Source organism: Nicotiana tabacum, chromosome 11 (genome assembly GCF_000715075.1).
Source record: "Nicotiana tabacum cultivar K326 chromosome 11, ASM71507v2, whole genome shotgun sequence".
NCBI classification, from domain to species: domain Eukaryota; kingdom Viridiplantae; phylum Streptophyta; class Magnoliopsida; order Solanales; family Solanaceae; genus Nicotiana; species Nicotiana tabacum.
The window spans coordinates 29,270,585-29,292,967 of NC_134090.1; the positions used below are offsets into that span (position 1 = coordinate 29,270,585).

Below are 22,383 nucleotides of genomic sequence, written 5' to 3' on the forward strand. Positions count from 1 at the left end.
ATACTTTAAATAAATACATTTTGGTCCAAATAAATATTATGGGCTAATATAATTGGATCAATTCTATATGTCCAATTTATATAGGTTGAATAAATAAGTCTTAATCCATTGGGCTAACCCCTTTAATTGGGCTAAAGTATTAAGCCCACTTCATTAAGCCCAAGATGTCATCTTCCTAGAGGTCAGTTTGGTGCCACGTGTCAAATGACGTGGCACGCCAAGTCAAAACAGAAGGGCCAATAGGATCATGCCACATGTCAAAATGACAAGGCATGCCAAGTCACATTAAAAGGCCAATGAAATTGCGCCATGTGCGCAAATGACATGTTCTGGCCAATCAAATGCGGCCATGTCACACTTCAATTTGATTGGCCGGAAAGAGTTTGTTCTTATTATAACTCTTCCCGCCCACAACTATAAATAGGGGTCTTCATAACCCAGAAAAAACACCAGAAGATATAACAAGAATCAAGAGAGAGCTCGTGGATCAAACGTCGCAAATTTCTCTACAAGTTTCAGGCTTCAAGTAACCAAGTTCAAGAAATTAAGTTCAAGTTCAAGAATGAAGAACAAATAAAGTTCAAGCTCAAGAACGAAGAACAATTCAAGTATTCAAGATCAAGATCGAAGTCAAATCAAATACAAGACGTTTAAGATCAAGGCTACTTGTTCGTGATAAAATTCGTGGTAACAATCAAAGTGTTCGCGACGGATAAATCAAATTAAAATTCAAGATCAAGCTCAAAGGCCCTTGAATTTATACTGGAAAAGTAAAATCAGAGAATTCATAGAGATTGTACACTCATATTATTTGAAATCAAATACTACGATTGTTGCAATATTTTCGGTCTTGATTTTATTTTCTCGACGCAAATTTATTGTCTACAACTGTAAACATAAAGTACTACTCCCTTCGTTCACTTTTACTTATCTAGTATTCTAAAATAAATTTTCACTTTTACTTGTCACGTTTAGCATATCAAGAGAAGACAATTTCTTTTTTTCCTGTTATACCCACAATATTAAATACTCATTTCAAACTATTATCTCAAATCCATTAAAAATATGCATCAATTAATATGGATATCATGATAAAATTTATACTTCATTTATTATTTCGTAAGAGGTGTACAAAGCCCATAATAGACAAGTAAAAGTAAACACAGGAAGTATTATTCTGTGTTATTTTAGCTTGCTAATAAAAGGCTAACATGTTATATCAATTGTCCCCACATTTTCATTATCAATGAACTTGAACTGGTCTCTCAATACACTCCACTCTTTTAATTTGCATTTTAGCTCCATTATTTCTTTATTAGTACTTTGCACACATTTTTAATAGTATTTCACCTGTCGATTTATAAAATTTCGACTACAAAAAAATCATTCTTTTGTATAACCACCAGGTGTTCGTAACTTATTGATCAATTAATTTATACAGTTAACCCTTTATATAAAAGCATCGTTTATTTCAATATTTTTTTAACTTTTATAGTAAAGGATTGTTATACACCTATAACAATATTTGATATTTAAATATTTTTTGGCTGTTATAAATAAAAATTATCCAAAAATTAATTAATTTTTCCTTTTTTAATGTTACATATAAAAGATAAGAAATTATTCAAATTTAAAATCTCAAAAAGTATGCATATTTCACTAGTTAAATATTGACGAAAGTCAATACATTATTAATAAATCTGTAATTAAACGTACATAGATTTAGGCTCTAAGGCACATATTTTAAAGCTACCTAGAAAAATAATTTTTTTTAAGATTGATGGAAGAACTTTGTAATTGTAGCTTGTTTCGTAAATTTCATTCTCTTAGTGGCGATATAGCGTTTGAATTAGCGCGCGTCTAAATTTTCAGCAAAAGGTAATCTTCTATCTAAATATTTTTTGAACTTTGTCCAATGAAAAAGATATCATGTGCAAATCGTCAAATCTTATATCATATGCAAGATATAAACTCTATTCAATGAAAAAGATTGTGTGCATACTTTTAGAATTACCATAAGTAATCTTAAAGATTCTATATGGCTATTATAGAGGAGTAATTTTATAAAGAGCGTATGTTATAAAAATGATTGTTGTTGTTATAGGTAAAAAACTGTTATAGAGAGGTAAAATATAACTTAAAAAATCGATTTTGAGAAAAACTTGTTTTTTATAATGAATAACTTTTATATATGGATGTTATTATAGAGAGGTCTCACTGTTCGTGGCAAGTAAGGCATGGGGTGTGAGCAGGGGCGAATTTAAAGGGAAATTATTGGGCACGTGAATCCATGTCTCTCTGTAAAATTAGGTATTTTATGTATATATTTTTTAAAATTTGTATAATATTAACTGTTGGGATCCATCCTCAAAAAAGATTAAATGACATACTTGGTTGAAGGTTAAATTTTTTACCTAGAATAATAAGGATCAATTCCCACTTAATGCATATTTTTCTGCTTTCTTAACAGTACACCCATATACTAAAAATTTAGATTCGTTTAAGGAAAACGTTCCCTACTGAATTTCTACACTCCCAGACACAATTTTTCCACTTTTAAACTCGAACACATTTTCTGATTAACGATAAATTGATCTTATCCGTCTCAATTATTGCTTTATAAAATGTCAAAATATTGCTTTAACATATATTTAGGAAAACAGAGGAGCATGACACAACTCTGAATCCGTTAGCTCCGTTCTAACGGCCCCAGATTTCGCAGTCCACATAAAATTATCAAAATTATATAGTCATACGACAACGTGCATTCCGATACTTGTACGACATGCAAAATATTTTGTACTTTCTCCCCAAAAATTCCACCAATTCTTGAATTTTGATTTGATCCACAAGCAAAATCCCCAACCCACCCCACCCCTCCCATAACCCAAAGGGGCAAAATCCCGCTTTTGCTTTAGCTGGTCCTTTTTGGCCACGCCCCCGCTTACCTAAGCCAGCCTCACCTGTATTAGAAGGTTCAGTAATATTAGTGTTTGTTAATTCCACAAAACCCTACACCAGAAACTTCTTTTATTTTTCAGTTCTTGGTCAATAGATGTATCTTCCCCATTAATCAGGTACTTTTTCATATCACCCTTTTCATTTTGGGGAATAATGTGTAGAATTAGTGGGTTTCTCTCTGTGTGTGTATTTGGTGGCATTTGGCCGTTTGTAATTTTTGTCTGTTCTTTTGATACTTGGGTCTTGCATTTCTATGGATAGTTTCATCTTAAATTTGGGATGACCTGTTAAGTGTGTGCAAAATAAATGGGGTTTTTGTGTGTGCTTGTGTGTTTTTGTGCATTTAACAGTCAAGATTAGCTTAACGAGAAATATTTCTTCTAATACTTTTATTTGTATTTGCATAATATTAGCATGAGATGAATTTAAATTGAACAATATAGCTGACCCCAACTTGTTTGGGACAGAGCGTAGCAATTGTTGTTGATGTTGTGTCATTGTACTGGCGTTCATACATTTCAATGCATATTTTTGTGTTTGATCATGTAAGTAAAAAACAAGGGAAAGTAACAAGGGGGAAATTGTATTAAGCAGGATCAGGCTGCTCCCTGTCTCCATCTATTAGCTGTTTATGCCGTTTCTGGCCATTTGATTGAATCAGTGGGTTTGTATGATAGATCTGTTTCCGTGAAAATAGAAGTTCTGCGGGTTTCATTTTGTTGTATTATGGGAAGTCAAAGCTAGAGTTGGTGGATAATTGAATTATGATTCTGAATGCACCTATACCTCAATGAGCCATTTGATATCCTAAATGACCATTGAGGTCAAAAATATTTGGAATGAGTCAAGGAGGAAGTTCAAAAGAGATGGTCATGCATGTCTTATTTGCTGCCTCAAGTGAAGGGCAGATGTCAATTTCAATTAGTTATAATAGGCAGCACATGCTATTATTGGTGTTTAGCGTGTTGCTTGTTAAAACTTTTGAATGCATGCCATCATCCAGTATTTAACTTAGTCTTCCTTAGGCTAGAAGCAACTTCTACATTATCTTTCTATTGACTACCTTAATGCTTTTAATTCTTAGCCACTAGCTGTTGAAGACTGCTTGTTGTGCATTTCTCTGGTTTTCTGGCAGTTTTGGATCATGTTCAAGTTTATGAGTTAGCAGACTATCTTGTGATGGAGGACAAGTAAATTGATGATTGCATAATAGGGTTAGTTTATTCATCAACTTCAATAGCAAATGAACACCAAACTTTTCATCTGCCGTGTGCAGAAAAGCTGGCATTTCTTTCACTTTTTTCGTGCCACCCTTTTCCAATTTACCTCATTAGGATCTTTGCTTTACTCCTCTGAATCAAGGAGACTTTGATATGTCGCCAAGTTCCTTATATTGATGCCACACTGAATCTGCTATAGTCTTCTAGTCTTTACATTCAGTTTGATGGTTTTGATAGGCTTACTGCTTCTTTTACATGGAAAGGCTAACTCAGGAATTATTTTGTCCTTTGCAATTCAGATCTTCTATCCTATATTATCTTTCAATGTGTTTATACTGTGCGACTTATACATTGCTGATGTTATTCAAGGTTGGAATTTTACTCTGCCTTCAAAATAATAATTTTGTTCTCTGCCACTAAAAATGTCTTAGTTTGGATTAGCCATTTTAAGTGAGAGGATCCAAGTCTGACATTATACTTTATCAGGGGCAAAGTTTCATAAAAACTAGGACTCTTTTCTCTCAGTTCACGGGGGATGAACAGGAGAGTGAAAGTGTGTCTTCAAAGTTTCAGGGGGAAGAAAGATACCGTGGAATTTTAGGCCTTCTATGCTCGTTTTACATAAATCCCTCCTCGTTTCTTCAGATATTTCTCTGTATGAATAGTCTCCCTTTTTCATTGGGATACTTTCTCCACAATCACCTTACTTGTCCCGTCTTATAGAACTATTGTCTTGAATTGAGATTTCTTTCCTGTGTTACTTCTTTTTCAAAATGTTCAATTAGTAATGGATATCCCAATCCACCACCAAGAGGTTGGAAGTGGCCTACAGCTTCTACTCTTCTACAACACATCAACCTTATCTTTAGCTCTTGTTTTCTGCCTTCTTTGCTTTATCCCTAGAAACTTTCAGAGAATAACAGATGCAGTTATTAATTTTAGCTGTTACCATTTATATGAGTGGTGTTGTGAAGTGTGAGATTCATGCTGTTACCAATTTTCAATGAACCAAGTGAATGTAACATTTTGAGATTCTGAGGAATGCTAAATATTGAGCAGTGTGTTCCACACATACAACTTATTTACACGAGCAAGCATGCAATAGGTTACTGTAATTGCAATGTCAATGGATGTTTACAGGAGCTAGTTCTATTTGTACTCTAATTAACTACTTCTTTCCTTATTATTCTGTTTCTTCTGGATAATAAGTGCTGTGCTTTCTGTTGCATTTTCTTTCAGAATATTTCCTGTGAAGTCCTACTGTAATTGTACCGTCCACTGTAGTCAGATTCATGAAGGTGTGGCTCCAGCACTTGACGTGAAGGTATTTATGCTATTGGAATTGCATGATTGCAGTTACCTTTCCTTCTGGGAACTGGGAATTTGTTGCTTGTTCTACACTCGGGCATTTTTTCTTCTGGGAATCTTGTTGCTTGTTCTACACTCTGGTACTTATTCTTCTGGTATCTTTTAGCTAAAAAGGAAATAAAAGTACAAATGTGAACCACACTAGCAAGGATATGGGAATAACTTTATTTTATTTCCACCTACATGTTTTATAGTAAATATCAAATCACCCTTCAAATAACTTTTGTTCTTTATCAAAGGAAAAAAACCCTCATTCTACCCTGGGCTCAAAGTCTGATCGAGCTCCACATAGTTTTGCCATTATACACTTTGCTTTTCTGCCTTTTAATAACTAAAGTGTTTGCAATATCAAAAATGAACATGACTCTGGAAATCTCTTCATGTTGGCGACAATCAGAGTTCAAAAGATACCAGACTTGACTTTATCTGGACACCTTACCATTGGATTTTCTGGATATTTTCCCTATCAAATATCCGCGTTAGACTTGTTTAGCTGCAAATTTCTTGTGGTTATGAAGTGTTAATACTTTTCAATTAGCCTATACGCTCTTGATTTGAATGATCAGAAAACTGTGCCTCTCCTGGCATAAATTGATGTTATGCTGCATTTCCTATATAGGCTTACTTTGATGGTCTGCAGCTTCTCCATCTTACAGTTCAGTGACTCCAAAAATGAAACCAAGAACTAATGTGGGGCCAAGGTCCCAGAGGTCCAAAGGTGTTCAGAATGAGGGGCCAAACTGGGTCATAATTGCAGGTAGTGCATTATTAAGTACATTATCTGTCCGCTTAGGCTACAAGCTGAAGCAGGTGCTTGACTCGAGACAACAGAACAAGACTGCCAGCAGTTTAAAAGGTCCAATATTGTTTAAAGCATTTTGGTTTGTCTTGTGAAGTTATTCTGCCCTCTTAGATATGAGAAATGGCTTAAAATGCAGGAAACGAAAAATCTCCTGAAGGAAGGAAGTTAGGAAACGGTCATTTGCAGTCAAGTACTTATTATTTTGCTCAAGATGATGATGGCTGCTACAATTGCAATACAGGTATGTAAATTCTTGCCATCCCTTTGGAGCTTTATCTTAGAATATAGGTTGTCATTTTCGGGGTAAAGAACATGGCTAGTGATTTGATGTTGGCATCATGTTCTTCCTATGCTCTTGTTCAGTTCTCTAACTCCCATTTTGGTGAGAGAATAATTTGAACTACTAAAGTTAATTAGAGTGGTATGCATTGAAACTTTCATTCATAAACAACTTATGCATGTTAATGTTGATCTTGTGGTTGCTTTCTAACTGGAAAAACTAGACACGATGTTCTTCACAAGTTGGACCTATTTTCAGTTATCTTGCTTGCTTTATGGTGATGTTAAGTGAAGGATTGAAACATAATGAGGGAGGATTGTGATCAATATGATGCTTTTCTTGGTATACATGTTGCGCTAGCTACCACGTAGGATCAGTTTTTACCTTCTATGCTGAGTTTTCTTCAAAAAACAGAAGGTTACCAAATTACTACTGCAGTTAATGAACATTTGCTATTTTTACAAGACAGGAGCTGGAGGATTGGGGGTTATAAAGCAGCAGCAGTGTAATGGGTCTGAGCCTGAAATGGTGCTCCCTCTTGTGACTGTTCCTGCCATCGAATTCAATAAAGAGAATGGTGGGCCTTGGTCAAGCTCTCCTGATCGTCTTGAACTGCCACAGAAACCATTTCATCACTCAAACAGCTCCGAGTCGCCATGCGTATCAGAATCTGGTTCTGACATATACAGTAAGCGAGAAGTGATACAAAAGCTGAGACTACAGTTAAAGAGAAGGGACGAAACAATATTAGAGATGCAGGAGCAGATTGTAGAGTTGCAGGGTTCTCTCAATAGTCAGCTGTCGCATTCTGCCCATCTGCAGTCGTTGCTGGACGCTGCAAACAGGGATCTGTTTGATTCGGAGAGAGAGATACAGAGGCTGAGGAAAGCAATTGCAGATCATTGCGTTGGACAAGTTGGTTCTTGCGATAAGTCCCCAACAGTACCTGTATGGCCAGCTGAAGTCCGATATGGTCATATGAACGGTCACACAAATGGTCACCTGGAAATTGATAGAAATTCGGATACCTCAGAGAAGGGAAGAGGAGGAGATGGGGAAAGGTTCGAAATGCTGAAGCGCGAAAAGGATGAGTTAAAAGAAGTGATTGAAGGGAAGGATTATCTAATCAAGAGCTACAAGGAGCAAACTGCTGAGTTATCAATCAAGGTGAAGGAACTGCAGCAGAGATTGGATGCTCAGCTCCCAAATATTTTGTAGGCACGCGTTAGAGTTGTGTATTCTTTAGTTTGCTTCCATCTTATGTTTCTCATTCCCTTGATTGGTTTTAAGCTTCATGATATGGGAATGCTCTTTTCTCGGTTTTTTTCCTTTTATGTTTTTTTCCTTACCTCCATTTAATCCTTTTGTTTTCTGTTCATAATGTTTGACGAAACGATTTGGAGAACGTGCGTAGTAGTAGTAGATTTGAGTTTGAGGATTGCTTCCTGTATTGCTGAACATGTAAAAACGGTTCATGTCCATGCATGGAGGGGTTTTATCTGAAGTTATGAAATAGACATTTGCTCAGCAGTTTGATCATATTCTTACCTCCAAAACAATAATGGCAAGCGTTACTGCTCTCTCTCTCTCTAGTCAAGGGGATCTTACCGCAACACTGAGGATATCACTAAAAGCTTGTTTTATGATATTTCCAAAGATGGGAAACACTAATATTTTGAGATATTGGTGGTCCTAAATCTCTATACGGCTAAATTAGAGATCATAATAAGATGAAATAAGTGGCGAAACGATTTCTTTTAAAAATTACCCCTTCCGTCGTTCCAATTTATGTGAACCTGTTTGATTGAGCACAAATTTGTGGTCCTAAACAAATCAAAAAGGGGCTCAGAGTATTTGTATTGTATGGTTATAAAAGCTTCTCAAATTGTAAGTTTAAGTTAAATTGTTTCCAAATTTAAAAAGAAATAATAATTAGATTCAAATTGTCATCGGCAACAACTATCCAAACAAGCTGTTATGCACACAAGTGTGTGATGTTTGAGAAAGAAAAAAAGAAAAGGAAAAGATAAGAGAGAAAGAAAACTTATTAAAAAAAAAAAGAAAAAGAAAAAAAGGGAAATTAAGGCGCCCTCAATTTCCCGCCAAATCTCAAAGTTCCCCCCACAAAATCACTCACCGTCCAGCTGCTCTTCTAAACCCTACCTCCTTCTTCTGCAACTTCAATTCCAAAAAAAGAAAAAAAATTCAGAATAAAGAGTGGAAAAAAGAACAGGGAAGGAATAAAAAGAATGAAGGGAGGTACAGTTCAGATCAATTGGCACGACACAAAGCCCGTTTTGTGCCTTGATTTTCACCATCTCTCCGGCATTCTTGCTACTGGTGGCGCCGACTATGATATCAAGGTTAAAATTCCTATTTTACTTCTAAATTTTCTCTCTGCATTGTGTTTCGCACTTTGATTTCTCTTGCATGGTGAATTTTGCTTTTAATTATCTTAGTTTGTTCCTCGGAAATATCGGAATTCTCCTTTACTCAAAGGAAACGAAAACAACAGTAAAGGGAAATGAAGGAACAAAGAGGGTGAAAAATGGTGGGAAAAAAAGGAACAAAGAGGGGAAATTCAGCAAAAGAAGGGGAAAGAGAAGCAAAGAAGCAGTTAGAAGAAAGAAGAAGAGGAAATAAGGAGAGAGAGAGAGAGAGAGAGAGAGAGAGAGAGAGAGAGAGAGAGAGAGAGAGAGAGAGAAATTTAGGGAGAAGGGTATTGCATTTCCCTTCATTCATTTGAGTCAACAAATCCAAATCTCCAAACACCTAGTTATCATACTAGTAATAAAAGTAGTTTTGCCTGTTTTAAGCATTCCAGTGTACGCCATGTCCTGTGGGCACATGGTAATGCAAGTTAGTGCTGTGAGTATCCGAGATAACATCAGCTGAAGGTGGAAGATATTGAAAGAAAATGAAATGTAAGTGATCCAATAAACACCATTTCCAAGGATTGGAGCTTCAGCTACAGATTGTAGAATCATCTTCTTTGCAGGATCACGTGGAAAACGGGGCACTTGATTTTCTTACCTATTGAGTATCATCATTTTGATGAATGTCCACATTGGTCGAATTACACAACTTGTTTATGAAGTTTCGAGTATTGTCTAACGGCCCGGAGTTACTCATCCAGTTAACCAAGCAACTATAATGTTTCTCTTGAAGGAGTTTTATGATCCTTTACACCAGACTCAGAGTTCTTTAATTTGTTGAACTAATCCTTAATAGATAATAGTAGGAGGAACAACGGAACCCAGTTGTAACTGCCCCTTTCACCATAAGTAAGCACAGTGTGGATATGCGTCTCTTAACGACCTTTTATTGAAGCCGCACTAGTAAAAGGAACCAAAGCATCACAACTAAGCAAACGTCCAACCAAATGTGTTTATTGCATAATGTAGACAAAATAATAAAAGGATGACAGAAACTACCCTTACTACATCATTGCTTATCTTAGTTTTGTCCACCTTTATGCCACCAAAAGTTGAAAGAAATGATATAACAGTAGTGGAACTTCCAACAACTATAAGAGTAAAAATTTCACTCTTCCTGAATGAATAGGCCACCAGCTATCTTTCTGTTGCAGCAAATGATTGCTCACAGATAGGGGTGGCAAACAAACGGGTCGGGTCGGGTCAGATATGAACGGGTCAAAAACGTGTAATGCAAAAAGGATAAATTATCTGACCCGACGCATATTCAATATGGATAGAAAATGGGTTAACCATTTTCTGAAGAGTGGAGGTGGAGTACAATGGTTCCGCTGTATAAGAACAAAGGCGATGTTCAGAGCTGTAACAACTATAGGGGTATCAAATTACTGAGTCACACCATGAAAGTCTGGGAGAGAGTGGTAGAAACGAGAGTGCGAAGGACGGTATCTATTTCAGATAACCAGTTCGGGTTCATGCCAGGGCGATCTACCACAGAAGCTATCCACCTTATTAGGAGGATGATGGAACAATACAGGGATAAGAAGAAGGATCTCCACATGGTGTTTATTGATCTAGAGAAAGCGTACGACAGGGTTCCTAAGGAGGTCCTATGGAGATGCCTAGAGGTTAAAGGGGTCCCGGTGGACTACATTAGGGTGATTAAAGATATGTATGATGGAGCTAAGACTCGAATTAGGACAGTAGGAGGCGACTCCGACCATTTTCCGGTTGTTACGGGATTGCATCAAGGGTCTGCGTTCATCCCTTTCCTATTTGCCCTGGTGATGGATGCCATAACGCATCATATTCAAGGGGAGGTGCCATGGTGCATGTTATTTGCTGATGACATAGTCCTAATTGACGATACACGACGTGGCGTCAATGAGAGGCTAGAGGTTTGGAGACATACCCTTGAGTCTAAAGGTTTCAGGCTGAGCAGGACGAAGACGGAATACCTCGAGTGCAAATTTGGGGCCGAGCCGACGGAAGCAGGAGTGGAAGTAAGGCTCGACTCACAAGTCATCCCTAAGAGGGGTAGTTTCAAGTACCTTGGGTCAGTTATTCAGGGGACCGGAGAGATCGACGAGGATGTCACACATCGTATAGGGGTAGGGTGGATGAAGTGGAGGTTAGCAACGGGAGTCTTGTGTGACAAGAAAGTGCCACCGTTACTAAAAGGTAAGTTTTACAGAGCAGTGGTTAGGCCTGCTATGTTGTATGGGACCGAGTGCTGGCCGGTTAAAAATTCACACATCCAGAAGATGAAAGTAGTAGAGATGAGGATGCTGAGGTGGATGTGCGGGCATACAAGGATGGACAAGATTAGGAATGAAGTTATTCGAGATAAAGTGGGCGTGACCCCCATGGAGGACAAGATGCGGGAAGCAAGACTCAGATGGTTCAGACACATTTAGAGGAGGAGCACTGATGCGCCAGTGAGGAGGTGTGAGCGACTGGCTGTGGTGGGCATGAGGAGAGGTAGAGGGAGACCTAAGAAGTATTGGGGGAGGTGATTAGGCAGGACCTAGCACGACTTAGGATTTCTGAGTACATGGCCCTTGACGGGGAATTGTGGAGGTCGAGCATTAAGGTTGTAGGTTAGGGGGAAGTCTGTGAGTATTACTACAGCGCACTAGAGTAACACTAGCCATTTAGGAGTTAGTCTTAGGAGGCTACTGATCGGCTACGGATGTAGGGCTTGTGTCGGTTGGATATTAGTATACCTTACATCCTTTTCTCCATCCTTTTTCGTATTTCCTATATTTCTTATATTGATGTTATTCTGTTATTTTATATTATGTATTTTATGTTATTTATTATGACTCTATTGATAGTACTAATATATTGTCTCTTTGTTGCTCTCTTGAGCCGAGGGTCTCCTGGAAACAGCCTCTCTGCCCGTCGGGGTAGGGGTAAGGTCTGCGTACATACTACTCTCCCCAGACCCCACTGGTGGGATTATACTGGGATGTTTATAGAAAATGGGTTAACCGGCGAATAATATGGATATCCATAGCTTCTTGAATATGATCATTTTTGGGAGAATTCCTACTCTCCCAAACTTGAGGAACCTCCAATTTTCGTCTTTGCAAATGTTAAAGTTAAACCCATTGGTTATCTATTTTTAAGTAGATAATATGGATCTTATCTATATTTGATCCTTTTTTAAAAGTTTATTATCCAATCCAGTTTTAGTGGATAATACGGATGAATAACTATTTTTTATCCGTTTTGCCACCACTACTCATAGAGATTGCTATATTTAGCTTCTCCTCTGTCCGGTCTTAGTTGTGAAATATCTTTACCTCAACATGTTGGTTTCTAAGCATTTTCCTAGGTTTGATAGCTTCTTGATATTTATAATCAGTAGCATAATGGCTGGGCTAAGAGATCCTAACTCATAAGCCTTATCTCCCACATAGTCTGTGAATTTATTTTCTCTATTTCAGTGCTAATTCTGTTTGTTGCTTTCGTATTATTCAATAACTTTCTCTGCGTCTTGTATTTCCCAGCTTGCTCGAGGAATTCCACTAGAGAAGCATAATTATGATCTCCTGGTTCCCTAATGTGCTTATGTTGAGCACCAAAAATCAATACTGCATTCCACGTTCCTTAATTCCTAAAGGCACAATTAGCACCTTCAATCATACCACAAGGAGTATTAAGGACACATTTCTTGTACCTCTTGTACCATGTTGACATATTAACCACTAGTTTCACCAATCAAAAAATATTAACCAATAGTTTCAAAATTAGCTGATATTTAAAGGACTTCCATATTAACTTTATTGATACCATTTTTATGTGGGATGAAATATGACAACATTGGGTTAAAAATTTTCAACAGATGTGGGTGATTGATTCTGGAGAAAATGAGAAGAAAGCACCTTCGGTTTCATACCAGACTAGCCTTTCTTACCATAGTTCTGCTGTGAATGCGCTCCGGTTCTCTCCTTCAGGTAAAGTTGGTCATTTGCTCTGTAAAAGATTGTGGTAGCTATTTTTTAATTTTACATTAATTAAAACATTAATTTTATGAGGCAAGAATACATACATGGTTATAGGGGTGTTGGAATTTCCTCTGAAGCTGCAAGTTGTTTCATGCAATTTATGTGTAAGGTTGGTGTTTGAATGACCTGGTTTTCTTCTCTGTGTTTCTCTATACTTTTGGGAATCAAAATGTAATAGTGGTTTTTTAGAGGGTCGGCATTTGATATACTTATCTGCTGATCCTACTTAAGCTGCATTGGGCTGTGAACTTGGTTCTTTCTTCTTTTAGTTCCTTTTTTTCTTTCAAATATTGCTATCGTTGAAATAGACTTGTAGGTTTTCACCTCCTTTCAGAAAGCTGATGGCTTGTTAGCCAGTTTCTTGAACTAATAATTCCTGTGAGATGTGCTTTTATCCAGATGACCTCTGTGGTGCTTAGAAGATTAACATTAGAAAGTTCGATTATCAGTTGTTAGATATCCTATTAGATTATATGATTTTTCTGGAATTTTTGCTATAGATTCAGAAATTCCTGTAGTCAGAATCTTTTTGCTGGATATGCATTTGAGCACTCGTTAATTTGAGAACTGGAAATACAGAGCAGAGTGTGGAACTTCTTTTGCAGTCAGATGTGTTGGATACTGAGTTGTGATGAAGTTCACGAAATCATCAATTACCTTGGACTGTGTAGAGAAGGTTGCTCTTGCTACAAATGAAAACAGTAGAAAGAGATGTTTCTGCAAGTATTTTGCAGCATTTGATTCGACATGTAACAGTGTGATGGAGGGTTAAAGTGACAATCTTTTGGAGTTTTATTTGACTTACTTCAAAGTCAATGTCATATTACAAGCTTCTCTTTCCTCTTTGGATTGATCATAACGATGAGAAAGTTATAGTTTCTGCTGACTGTGGGTACTTCATTTTTAGTAACGTTTGCAGTTACCAAAAGTTTTCCTATAACTGACCTTCTGATGCGTGTCTCCGTCTGATTTATTAGTCTGTTGGATAATATACTTGTACTATCTAGTTAGCCAGAAGACTGAATTACCATTTTCTGTAATATGCAGGAGAACATTTGGCTTCTGGTGCAGATGGTATAGACTTGTCCCTATAAATCCCTCATTTAGCATAGATCAGATAATTTAACGATCTATTCTGCTGCATTTTTTTTCTTCCACTTTTTAATTTAAGTCTCTTTGTATTTTTAAGAGCAACTACTCCTGATGTAGGTGGTGAGCTCATCATCTGGAAGCATCATTCTTCAGATGGCAGCAAAACGTGGAAAGTCCTAAAGACATTATCGTAAGCCTTTCATTTGGTCCAATTGTCATTTCTGAATTCTGAATTACTAAGCACTCTTAAGAAGAACAAAGATTCACTCTTGGGTTTTTTTGCTTTTTTTTTTTAAAGCTGTAAAGATGGCTTCAGCTCAGCATTTGTCAAGATATATAGTCAATTTTTTGTTATTCCATAATATTCTAATTATCCCGTATTAAACAGACTTCCTGAATGTTGGTCATAACTTTTCAGCTTAGTTTTTCTGCAAGGAAGTGCTTTGAAACTGTCAACTGCAATACTCATGGATAAGATATTTCACCTAATGCCTTCGAGTTGCAATAACAGAAGGAGCATAATCCATTGATTTAATGAAATTATTTCTAATTTGATACTAGTACTCATGACACAACCTTTCTCAGATTTCACCGTAAGGATGTATTGGACTTGGAGTGGTCTACTGATGGTTCTTTTCTAATATCTGGTTCTGTTGATAATTCATGCATCATATGGGATGTCAACAAAGGTAAGAAATAAATGAGGATCTAACTGAAAGATTTTGTAAGTCAAGATAAATAATCTTTATACTGACAGTCTGCCATTTCCTCATCAGGTTCAGTTCATCAGATATTGGATGCTCATTTGCACTATGTGCAGGGTGTGGCATGGGATCCATTGTCCAAGTATGCTGCCTCACTTAGTTCAGATAGATCTTGCCGGATTTATATCAACAGACCATCTAAAACAAAAGGAGTTGAGAAGTTGAATTTTGTGTGTCAACATGTCATTATGAAGGTTGAACCACAACAGCCGGATGAGTCCAAGGTCAAATATCATATCAATTCCTTATTGCCTTCTTCAGTATAAGTTAATGTTACATACATAATAACTTTTGCTCATGCAAATGTGTGCAGTCTACTAAAAATCATCTCTTTCTTGATGAGACACTACCATCTTTCTTCAGAAGATTATCTTGGTCCCCTGATGGTTCCTTTCTGCTTGTACCTGCAGGTACAACCTTGACATTTTGATCATTCTTTTGACTTGTTTCCTGAAATTTATCTCATCTCTTTCTACATCTTCTCCCCTGCTCTCACTGCCCCTCCAAAAAAATAAAGAGAAAGAAAAAGAAAAAGAAAAAGAAAAAGAAAACCATCCTCAGAGACAAAAAGAAAAAGATCTATCAAGCCTTCTTCTGTTCTTTTTGTCTTGAACATGCTTCTTCGTCCTTAGAATGACATGACATTGGTGTCTGTTCAGTCACCGTTGTGCAATATCATATTCTGATATATATCTCCAAACAGTTCCTTCTTTTTTCACCTAATGAATTTTTCAAAATTTCTACGCTTTCAGAGTGAGCCAATAAATGCAGCATTGGGACCTCCTTTTGTGGTCAAAATATGATACAGTACACCCAAATATTCAGACTAAAATCATCCCATAGCTCTCTATGACTGTCTTGACATTTTTGTAGTGTTTAATCTCCACATTACAGCTGTTGTAATTCCCATTTAAGCTACATATCTTTTGACTCTTCATTTGCATTTCTTGCAATTTACTGCCTATGGAAGGTAGAACTATACTTGAGATAGAGCTTCTAGAGATAGAAACTTGGACTTCTTCGGATCTGTTTTTTCATGTGATAGTGCTAGTGTGGTAGATCAAAGGTGTTCTACCTGTATTCCCTTTTTGTATATTTTTATCGTTATGATTATCATTTTTGGGGGGTGGACGAGAACACTACTTCTCACTTTTCGTTTCAAGCCACATGGGCCTCATCTCTTTTTGCGCTTTTAAAAACACTGCATTGAAAATTTGAGGATATAGACGTGTTCTGCTATTTCAGGTTCTTACAAGTTTACACCTGCTTCAGAACCATCGAACACTGCTTATGTGTTTTCCAGAAAAGATCTCTCAAGGCAAGGATTCTTCTCTCTTTGGTACTATATTATTTACATTAGGGTGACTCCGTTATATTCGCTCTAGAAGCTAGATCACAACAGTCTGATACAGTCGTCTCAACTTCCTTGGATGTTCACAGGCCAGCTTTAATGCTCCCAGGTGCCAGCAAACCTGTTGTTGCAGTACGCTTTTGCCCCATGACTTTTAGCTTGAGAGGATCAAGCAATTGTAAGTTCTCCTGCTGGATGCCAGCAAACCTGTTGTTGCTGTACGCTTTTGCCCCATGACTTTTAGTTTGAGAGGATCAAGCAATTGTAGGTTCTCCTACTGGATTCCTTTTTTAGTTGATTGTGCTGTGTTATTTTCTGATACCACCACGATCCTTTTTAATGACTGCAGCCTCATTCTTCAAGCTCCCTTATCGTCTTATTTTTGCTGTGGCTACATTGAATTCTTTGTACGTCTATGACACGGAAAGCGTACAACCAATAGCAATCGTAGCCGGTCTTCATTACGCTGCTGTAACAGACATAGCATGGTATATTCCTAGCTTCCGTATTCTTTTCCAAATGCAGTCAGCACTCCCATTCTCTCCCATGCAGCATTGTAGAAATTATTTAATTCGTTCTTTCTTATGACCTAAATAACAATGCAATGATGTATTTCTTTGACTCTGTCAAGGTCGGCTACTGGGAAATATCTGGCTTTGTCCTCCCAAGATGGTTACTGCACTCTGCTAGAATTTGAGAATGATGAACTAGGATCCACTTTATGTAGCCCAGGTTTGCTATGTTTCTCCAACTAATAGTTAAAGTTTTATCCATGTTATCTTCCTCATCCTGACTAACGATTTTGTGTCTGTTGGAAATTTTTTGCAGAGAAAGAAATTGCTGGAGGTGATAGAAATATTGAGCAGAAACAGGCGGAAAATGTTCCGGAAACTATTAGCAGTGATAAGTCCATGGATATGGATAATGGAAAAGCAGAAGAGAAAACAGAGCTGAAACAAGAACCAATAATATCAACTCCACAAATTCCTAATAAACCTACCAGAAAAAGGATCACACCAATGGCCATTGATTAATTTTGGTAGTTCTCTGAAAGTCTAGTTTGCTCTTTTTGTTCCATTTTTTTTAAGGGGCTCGGAAGTGTTGGGGGAAAATTTGGACAACTTCTCATGTATATATGTACACCAGTAATATTGTCAGCCGAATCATTTGCCTATTGTTTACTACCCGTTATATAAATATAGTCACTTTGACCTATTTTTTAAGTTAAATTAGACAAGTTTGTCTTCTATAAGCTAGAAGATTATATACTTAGCAAGTTGAATAATCTCAGAACGTTTCAAATATTACGGATACTGACTAATTTTTGGTGTAACAAATCTATTAAAATATATTAATGGCCAAAGAATGAAAAATGACAGTAGTCTTTGCGCCATAAACATAATTTAGTTAGAGACTATTCTATTAGAGTGGAAATTTGATATTACGTACAGCTTTTCCGAAACAAATGGATAAGCATTCCCAAGCTAAATGTTGAATTTGCGTAACTTTTATCTCTGAATGATTAGTATATGGAAAATAAAATGAAATAAAGAATAAAAAATAGTACTATCGTTTTAAGAGTTTACAAAATTCAGACCTTACGATTCAAAAATAACTTAGAACCACATCAAACTGGACAAGATTGGAAGGGGAAGTGTTACATTTTCCTCTTTTCTGCTGCAACAAGAATAGAATGAACAAAATAAAACTCAAGAGATGCCAAACTTAATATGCAACACTTCTCATCAGTGTAATAAATTTTGAACACTAGATATTAATTTTCAAATATTACACAATACAAGACAAACATTCTGGGAATGATATACATTTTTTCTCCTTCCCTCTTACAAAATGAATTTAGTGAACGAAAAAAAATGATGAAAAAGAAATAAATTTCCCGGTACAAGAGTTTCTTCTCACCATGTAACTATACATTTCTGTTCAAAATTGTTTTTTTTTTTTTTGCTGGAATTGCAAAATTGATTGACCTTCATAGAAAAACATAAGCTGGTATGAATTCCTGTTTATCGTACATCAGTCCATGCTGTTGAACCTGCACCAAACAAATGACCTGTAAACAAGACTAGGTTGAATGTTGAAGAAATGTGGCTAAAGAAGAACGTAAGCGCCAATCCAGGTATCTAGAAAAGACAGTTTGCTCTCAAGTCTCAACTCGACAAAACTTTGCCAAACTCAGCCAGGGTTGAAGAAGCAAACATAATTCGGAGTTGAAACTGAGGTCATTTGGTTGCAAATACACTAGTCAACTTATGGCGACTTTTGGTTTCACTAAGGCAACTACGTCCACAAAGTTATGAATGAACTTATAGAAAGGTGTATTTGCAAAAATATAAGCAAGGTGTCAAGGAAGATAGAACCCCAAGCATCTATCTTGAAAAATGTCATGTAAAATGTGGATAATGAATGAGAAATATTGGAGCAAAACTGATGCTATACACTACTTTTTATGGATTTAGCAAACATGGGTCTATTTTGCTCTATCTTGGTGACGTCTTGACTTCTCAGTACATACTGGCTGTTTGAGTCCACTAAGAATTTAGATTATCATAACACATCACACAGTGGGAAAAGAGAAATATTATTGAATTGACCAATTTTCATATGCAAGTGTACAAAACTTACTCTCTTTGTTGATGCAAAGGCATATGGCGATAGCTACGATGAAGGTATGAAAAGACCATTTCGTTCCAAAGATCAGGAACTCCAGGTAGACACCAGTGGCTGCAATCAGAGAGAGATGGATTATCACTCCAAATACCGACATGTGAATCTTTCCTGAACGCGGACATGGGAGTTATGCGTAGCACAGTAACTGGAACTTTCATTCCGCGCGCCACCTCTAGTGCTGCGTCTGAAAATGTGTTACTCTCCTGACCCTTAGTCTCTGAAAGAGGTTGATTTGTCACATTGCACAACCGCAGAGTTAGATTGCTGATGCAAAACCAATATGCATTTCATTAGTTGCAAAGACATACTATGTTCGATCTAAAATCAACAATATTAATGCACTCTGAGAAACTGGACAACAGAAGAATCAGCAAGCTCTATGACTAACAAACGATGTTTGTTTGACGGTGAAAGAAAAGACATTTGCTGATATTATTAATGCAGAGCTAAAAGCATCCAGCTGCATAGAATGCATAGCTATCAACAACAAGTACCTCCAGTGAGATGGTTCAAACGTTCTGAAAAAAACACGTGTCCTGTTAGGGTTAATTTTGGTATCTATCCAGGATGCCCAAGTCTCAAGGGCAGTTCTGAATGCTGTGGGAATTGACATTCCAAGCTTGAGTGTATTATTTAGTTGGAAATAGCATCCCCTGTAAAAGAACGATTTAGGAACATCGTGAGAACAACCGACCCACAAAAAAAAACAGCTACTTCTGGATGAAAACTAAGAAGGAATCACAATCACAATATCCAGCTCATGAAAGTTCCTGGATTTTTGTTTTCTAGGGTAGCAATTTGAATTTTTTTTTTCCATATCAACTCTTTAAGCAATATCAAATTGAACCACTATCTTTCCATAGAATTTTGTTGCACATTGGATTAAAAACAATATTTGAATAAGTCAAGGATGAATTGTAAAGGAAATCTTTATTGGTTCTACACTTCTACCTCCTATTTTTTATGAAATGAATGGATTTTTTTCTTGAAGGACACAAACCATCAAAACAAGTTCAACATCATAATGTTCATCTAATATGATGCCGTTATTATGATATGTTCTTTGTTTACTTCTTTACATATCAACACCACTTGCAGAAAACCCTGCCTGCGGCCCCGTGTGCACATACAAAGAAGAGACTTTCTACTTTTTAGGAAGAAAAAAAGCATATATTTACAAATGTAGGAGTGACAAAACAAAATCGAGACATGTGAGAAGAAAGAGAAAGAACAGGGGGAAAAGAAAAAAGAAAATCAAAAGGGGGGAATCCATAAATGAAAGGCCCATCCATATGTTAAGGATATTTTAGTTCAATGATAGTTCGCAATTATATGATATATACTAGTAAAAGGAAAGGAACATGTGCCAGTAAAAGAGCGAAGTGCACTTACACTCCAAAAAGCTTCCCGGGTACCCACCACTGTCCAGAATTGAATATGAGGACATCTGCATTAATCCATTCGTTGCTGATATCATCAAGCTTGTCCAACTTAAGGGTTGATCTAACTCTCTTTATTCCATATTTGGAAGACCAGTTGTGCTGGACAAGGAATACTGATCGATAAAATTCAACAGTGAAATTGAAGGAACTAAACCTCACTCCCAAAAAGCGAATTACTTTTGTGATCTTATTCCCATTTACTTCATATACACTTCCCTTATCTTGCACCCCGGTCATTAGCAAGCATATCAAGGACTCCCACTGAGTCCTACTCATTGAGTCTCCAACAAAAACAATTCTCTTATTTCGGAGAATTTCCAACAGATTATGCACATCAAACCTCGGGATTTCACAATTCCTCGGCTTCCACCTCCACTTAAGATAATCATCATTGGTTCTACCATTAGCCAAACAGTTGAATCCTTTCTCCACAAAGGGGCATTCTGAGGCATTGTACAAGGGATAGCTGTTATCGACTACCCATTTTCCATCAAATATGTCACAAAAACTATCCGAACCATTAAAACTAAGGCCGACATCCTCCTCATGAGATGCTTTTGTAAGATTGGGCAAAACATATAAATACCCTCCTCCAATTGCCAGGAAAAAGGAAACAGCAGATCCTAATGCTATAAGTACACAAAAAAGTCTTGAAACCTCGCTTTTCCTACTAAATCTAGGGCTGCTAACGGACTTATCGAACAATCTAGGGCTGCTAACTGTCAATGCCCTCTGTTTATGAGAGAGACTTCTACCGAAAGTACTTATTGTCCCAGACATTGGTTCCACTACTTCCAATAACCAATGTAATCACCTTCAAAACACATTCTAGTCAGTACCATTGATCCCTCACAGGCCAAGATAATTGAACAGCAAATATCCAAGAAACGATTAGCCCAACTACCATTTTACCAAAACAAGTAGAACCCCTTTGAATCTTGATTCACTTGATAAAAAAAATACAAACTTTAACATATGATACTACTACATAAACCAATGTAATCACCTTCAAAGCCCATTTTGATACCTTCAAATCCAAGAAACCATTTACCCAACTACCATTTCACCAAAACAAGTAGAATCCCTTTGAATCTTGATTCACTTCTTCAATAAAAACTCAAACTTTCACATTTAATACTCCATAAACCAATGTAATCACCTCCAAAACACATTTTACTCAGTACCATTGATCCCTTAAAGCCTAAAATACTGCATCAGCAAATATCCAAGAAACAATTAGCCCAACTACCATTTTACCAAAAACCAGTAGAACCCCTTTTATCTTGATTCACTCCATCAATAAAAACTAAAAATTTTTCAATACTACATAAACCATGCTATCAAAAACCATACAAACGACCGTTTATTGTGTATCAAAAGGCATATACAAAGATATACCCTCAAAATATTTTTGCCAAATGAGGAGATTTGGCAAATGATCTAGACAGCTTACAGCGGTTTTTTTTGATAGTGGAATGCAAATCTTGAATTGGTATAGATCGGAATTGCAATATTTTTGTGATTTTAGGAAAGAAGCACCTGAATGAATAAAGAAAAGAGAGATTAGTTGCTGATTTGGTACGTGGGATGCAGACTATCGAACAGAACACAGGAGTGGGTGGCCTTTTCTTTTTTCCTTTCTTTCCCCTCCCCCCCCTTTCCCCAATTGTTCAATTTTTCCCCCTATTTCCTTATTATTTATTTTGTTTTATAATTTGGGAATTTCTTATCTGATTAGGGACGTGTACAAACAGATTTAGATCGTTTATTTTGTTTAAGAAAAAAAATTAAAAACGTATACACTAGCAAATGTATGTGAAGTAAAATCTCAAATGTTAATTGTTAATGAATTCTTTGATTAATAATTGAATTGTAATTCTTTTTCTTTACCTTCTACTTCTTTTAGCAATTTTGTCCCTGGTATAGTTTGTATTATTTAAGCGTGTGATATATACTCTTATATAAAA

General features: G+C 36.7%; 3 protein-coding genes across 10 annotated transcripts; 2 read left to right on the top strand and 1 right to left on the bottom strand.

Moving 5' to 3' along the window:
• The first annotated feature begins 2,674 nt into the window (after positions 1-2,674).
• Positions 2,675-8,170, top strand: LOC107776508 (uncharacterized). 8 transcript variants are annotated; one of them, XM_016596422.2, is made up of 6 exons: positions 2,675-3,077; positions 4,097-4,175; positions 5,421-5,629; positions 6,169-6,405; positions 6,488-6,592; positions 7,101-8,170. In XM_016596422.2, the coding sequence occupies exons 4-6, from the start codon at positions 6,222-6,224 to the stop codon at positions 7,847-7,849; spliced, it is 1,038 nt and encodes a 345-aa protein (XP_016451908.1). In that variant the 5' UTR covers positions 2,675-3,077; positions 4,097-4,175; positions 5,421-5,629; positions 6,169-6,221; the 3' UTR covers positions 7,850-8,170. The 8 variants fall into 8 exon arrangements, with proteins under 8 accessions (XP_016451908.1, XP_016451905.1, XP_016451903.1 ...); XM_016596419.2 differs by lacking the exon at positions 4,097-4,175 and having other exon boundaries at positions 2,843-3,077; positions 5,421-5,505; positions 6,206-6,405; XM_016596417.2 differs by lacking the exon at positions 4,097-4,175 and having other exon boundaries at positions 2,931-3,077; positions 5,421-5,505.
• A 582-nt stretch (positions 8,171-8,752) lies between these two features.
• LOC107783724 (chromatin assembly factor 1 subunit FAS2-like) lies at positions 8,753-17,501 on the top strand. The gene is made up of 12 exons (XM_075224953.1): positions 8,753-8,994; positions 12,917-13,028; positions 14,127-14,153; positions 14,289-14,361; positions 14,757-14,860; positions 14,948-15,159; positions 15,249-15,345; positions 16,181-16,253; positions 16,376-16,464; positions 16,636-16,774; positions 16,918-17,018; positions 17,115-17,501. The coding sequence occupies exons 1-12, from the start codon at positions 8,881-8,883 to the stop codon at positions 17,318-17,320; spliced, it is 1,347 nt and encodes a 448-aa protein (XP_075081054.1). The 5' UTR covers positions 8,753-8,880; the 3' UTR covers positions 17,321-17,501.
• A 559-nt stretch (positions 17,502-18,060) lies between these two features.
• On the bottom strand, positions 18,061-22,015 carry LOC107783723 (protein trichome berefringence-like 7). Its single transcript, XM_016604738.2, has 4 exons — positions 20,367-22,015; positions 19,469-19,627; positions 18,930-19,238; positions 18,061-18,339 (listed from the first exon to the last, which is right to left on the bottom strand). Exons 1-4 carry the CDS (start codon positions 21,194-21,196, stop codon positions 18,321-18,323), a joined length of 1,317 nt encoding a protein of 438 aa, XP_016460224.1. The 5' UTR covers positions 21,197-22,015; the 3' UTR covers positions 18,061-18,320.
• Positions 22,016-22,383: the final 368 nt, after the last annotated feature.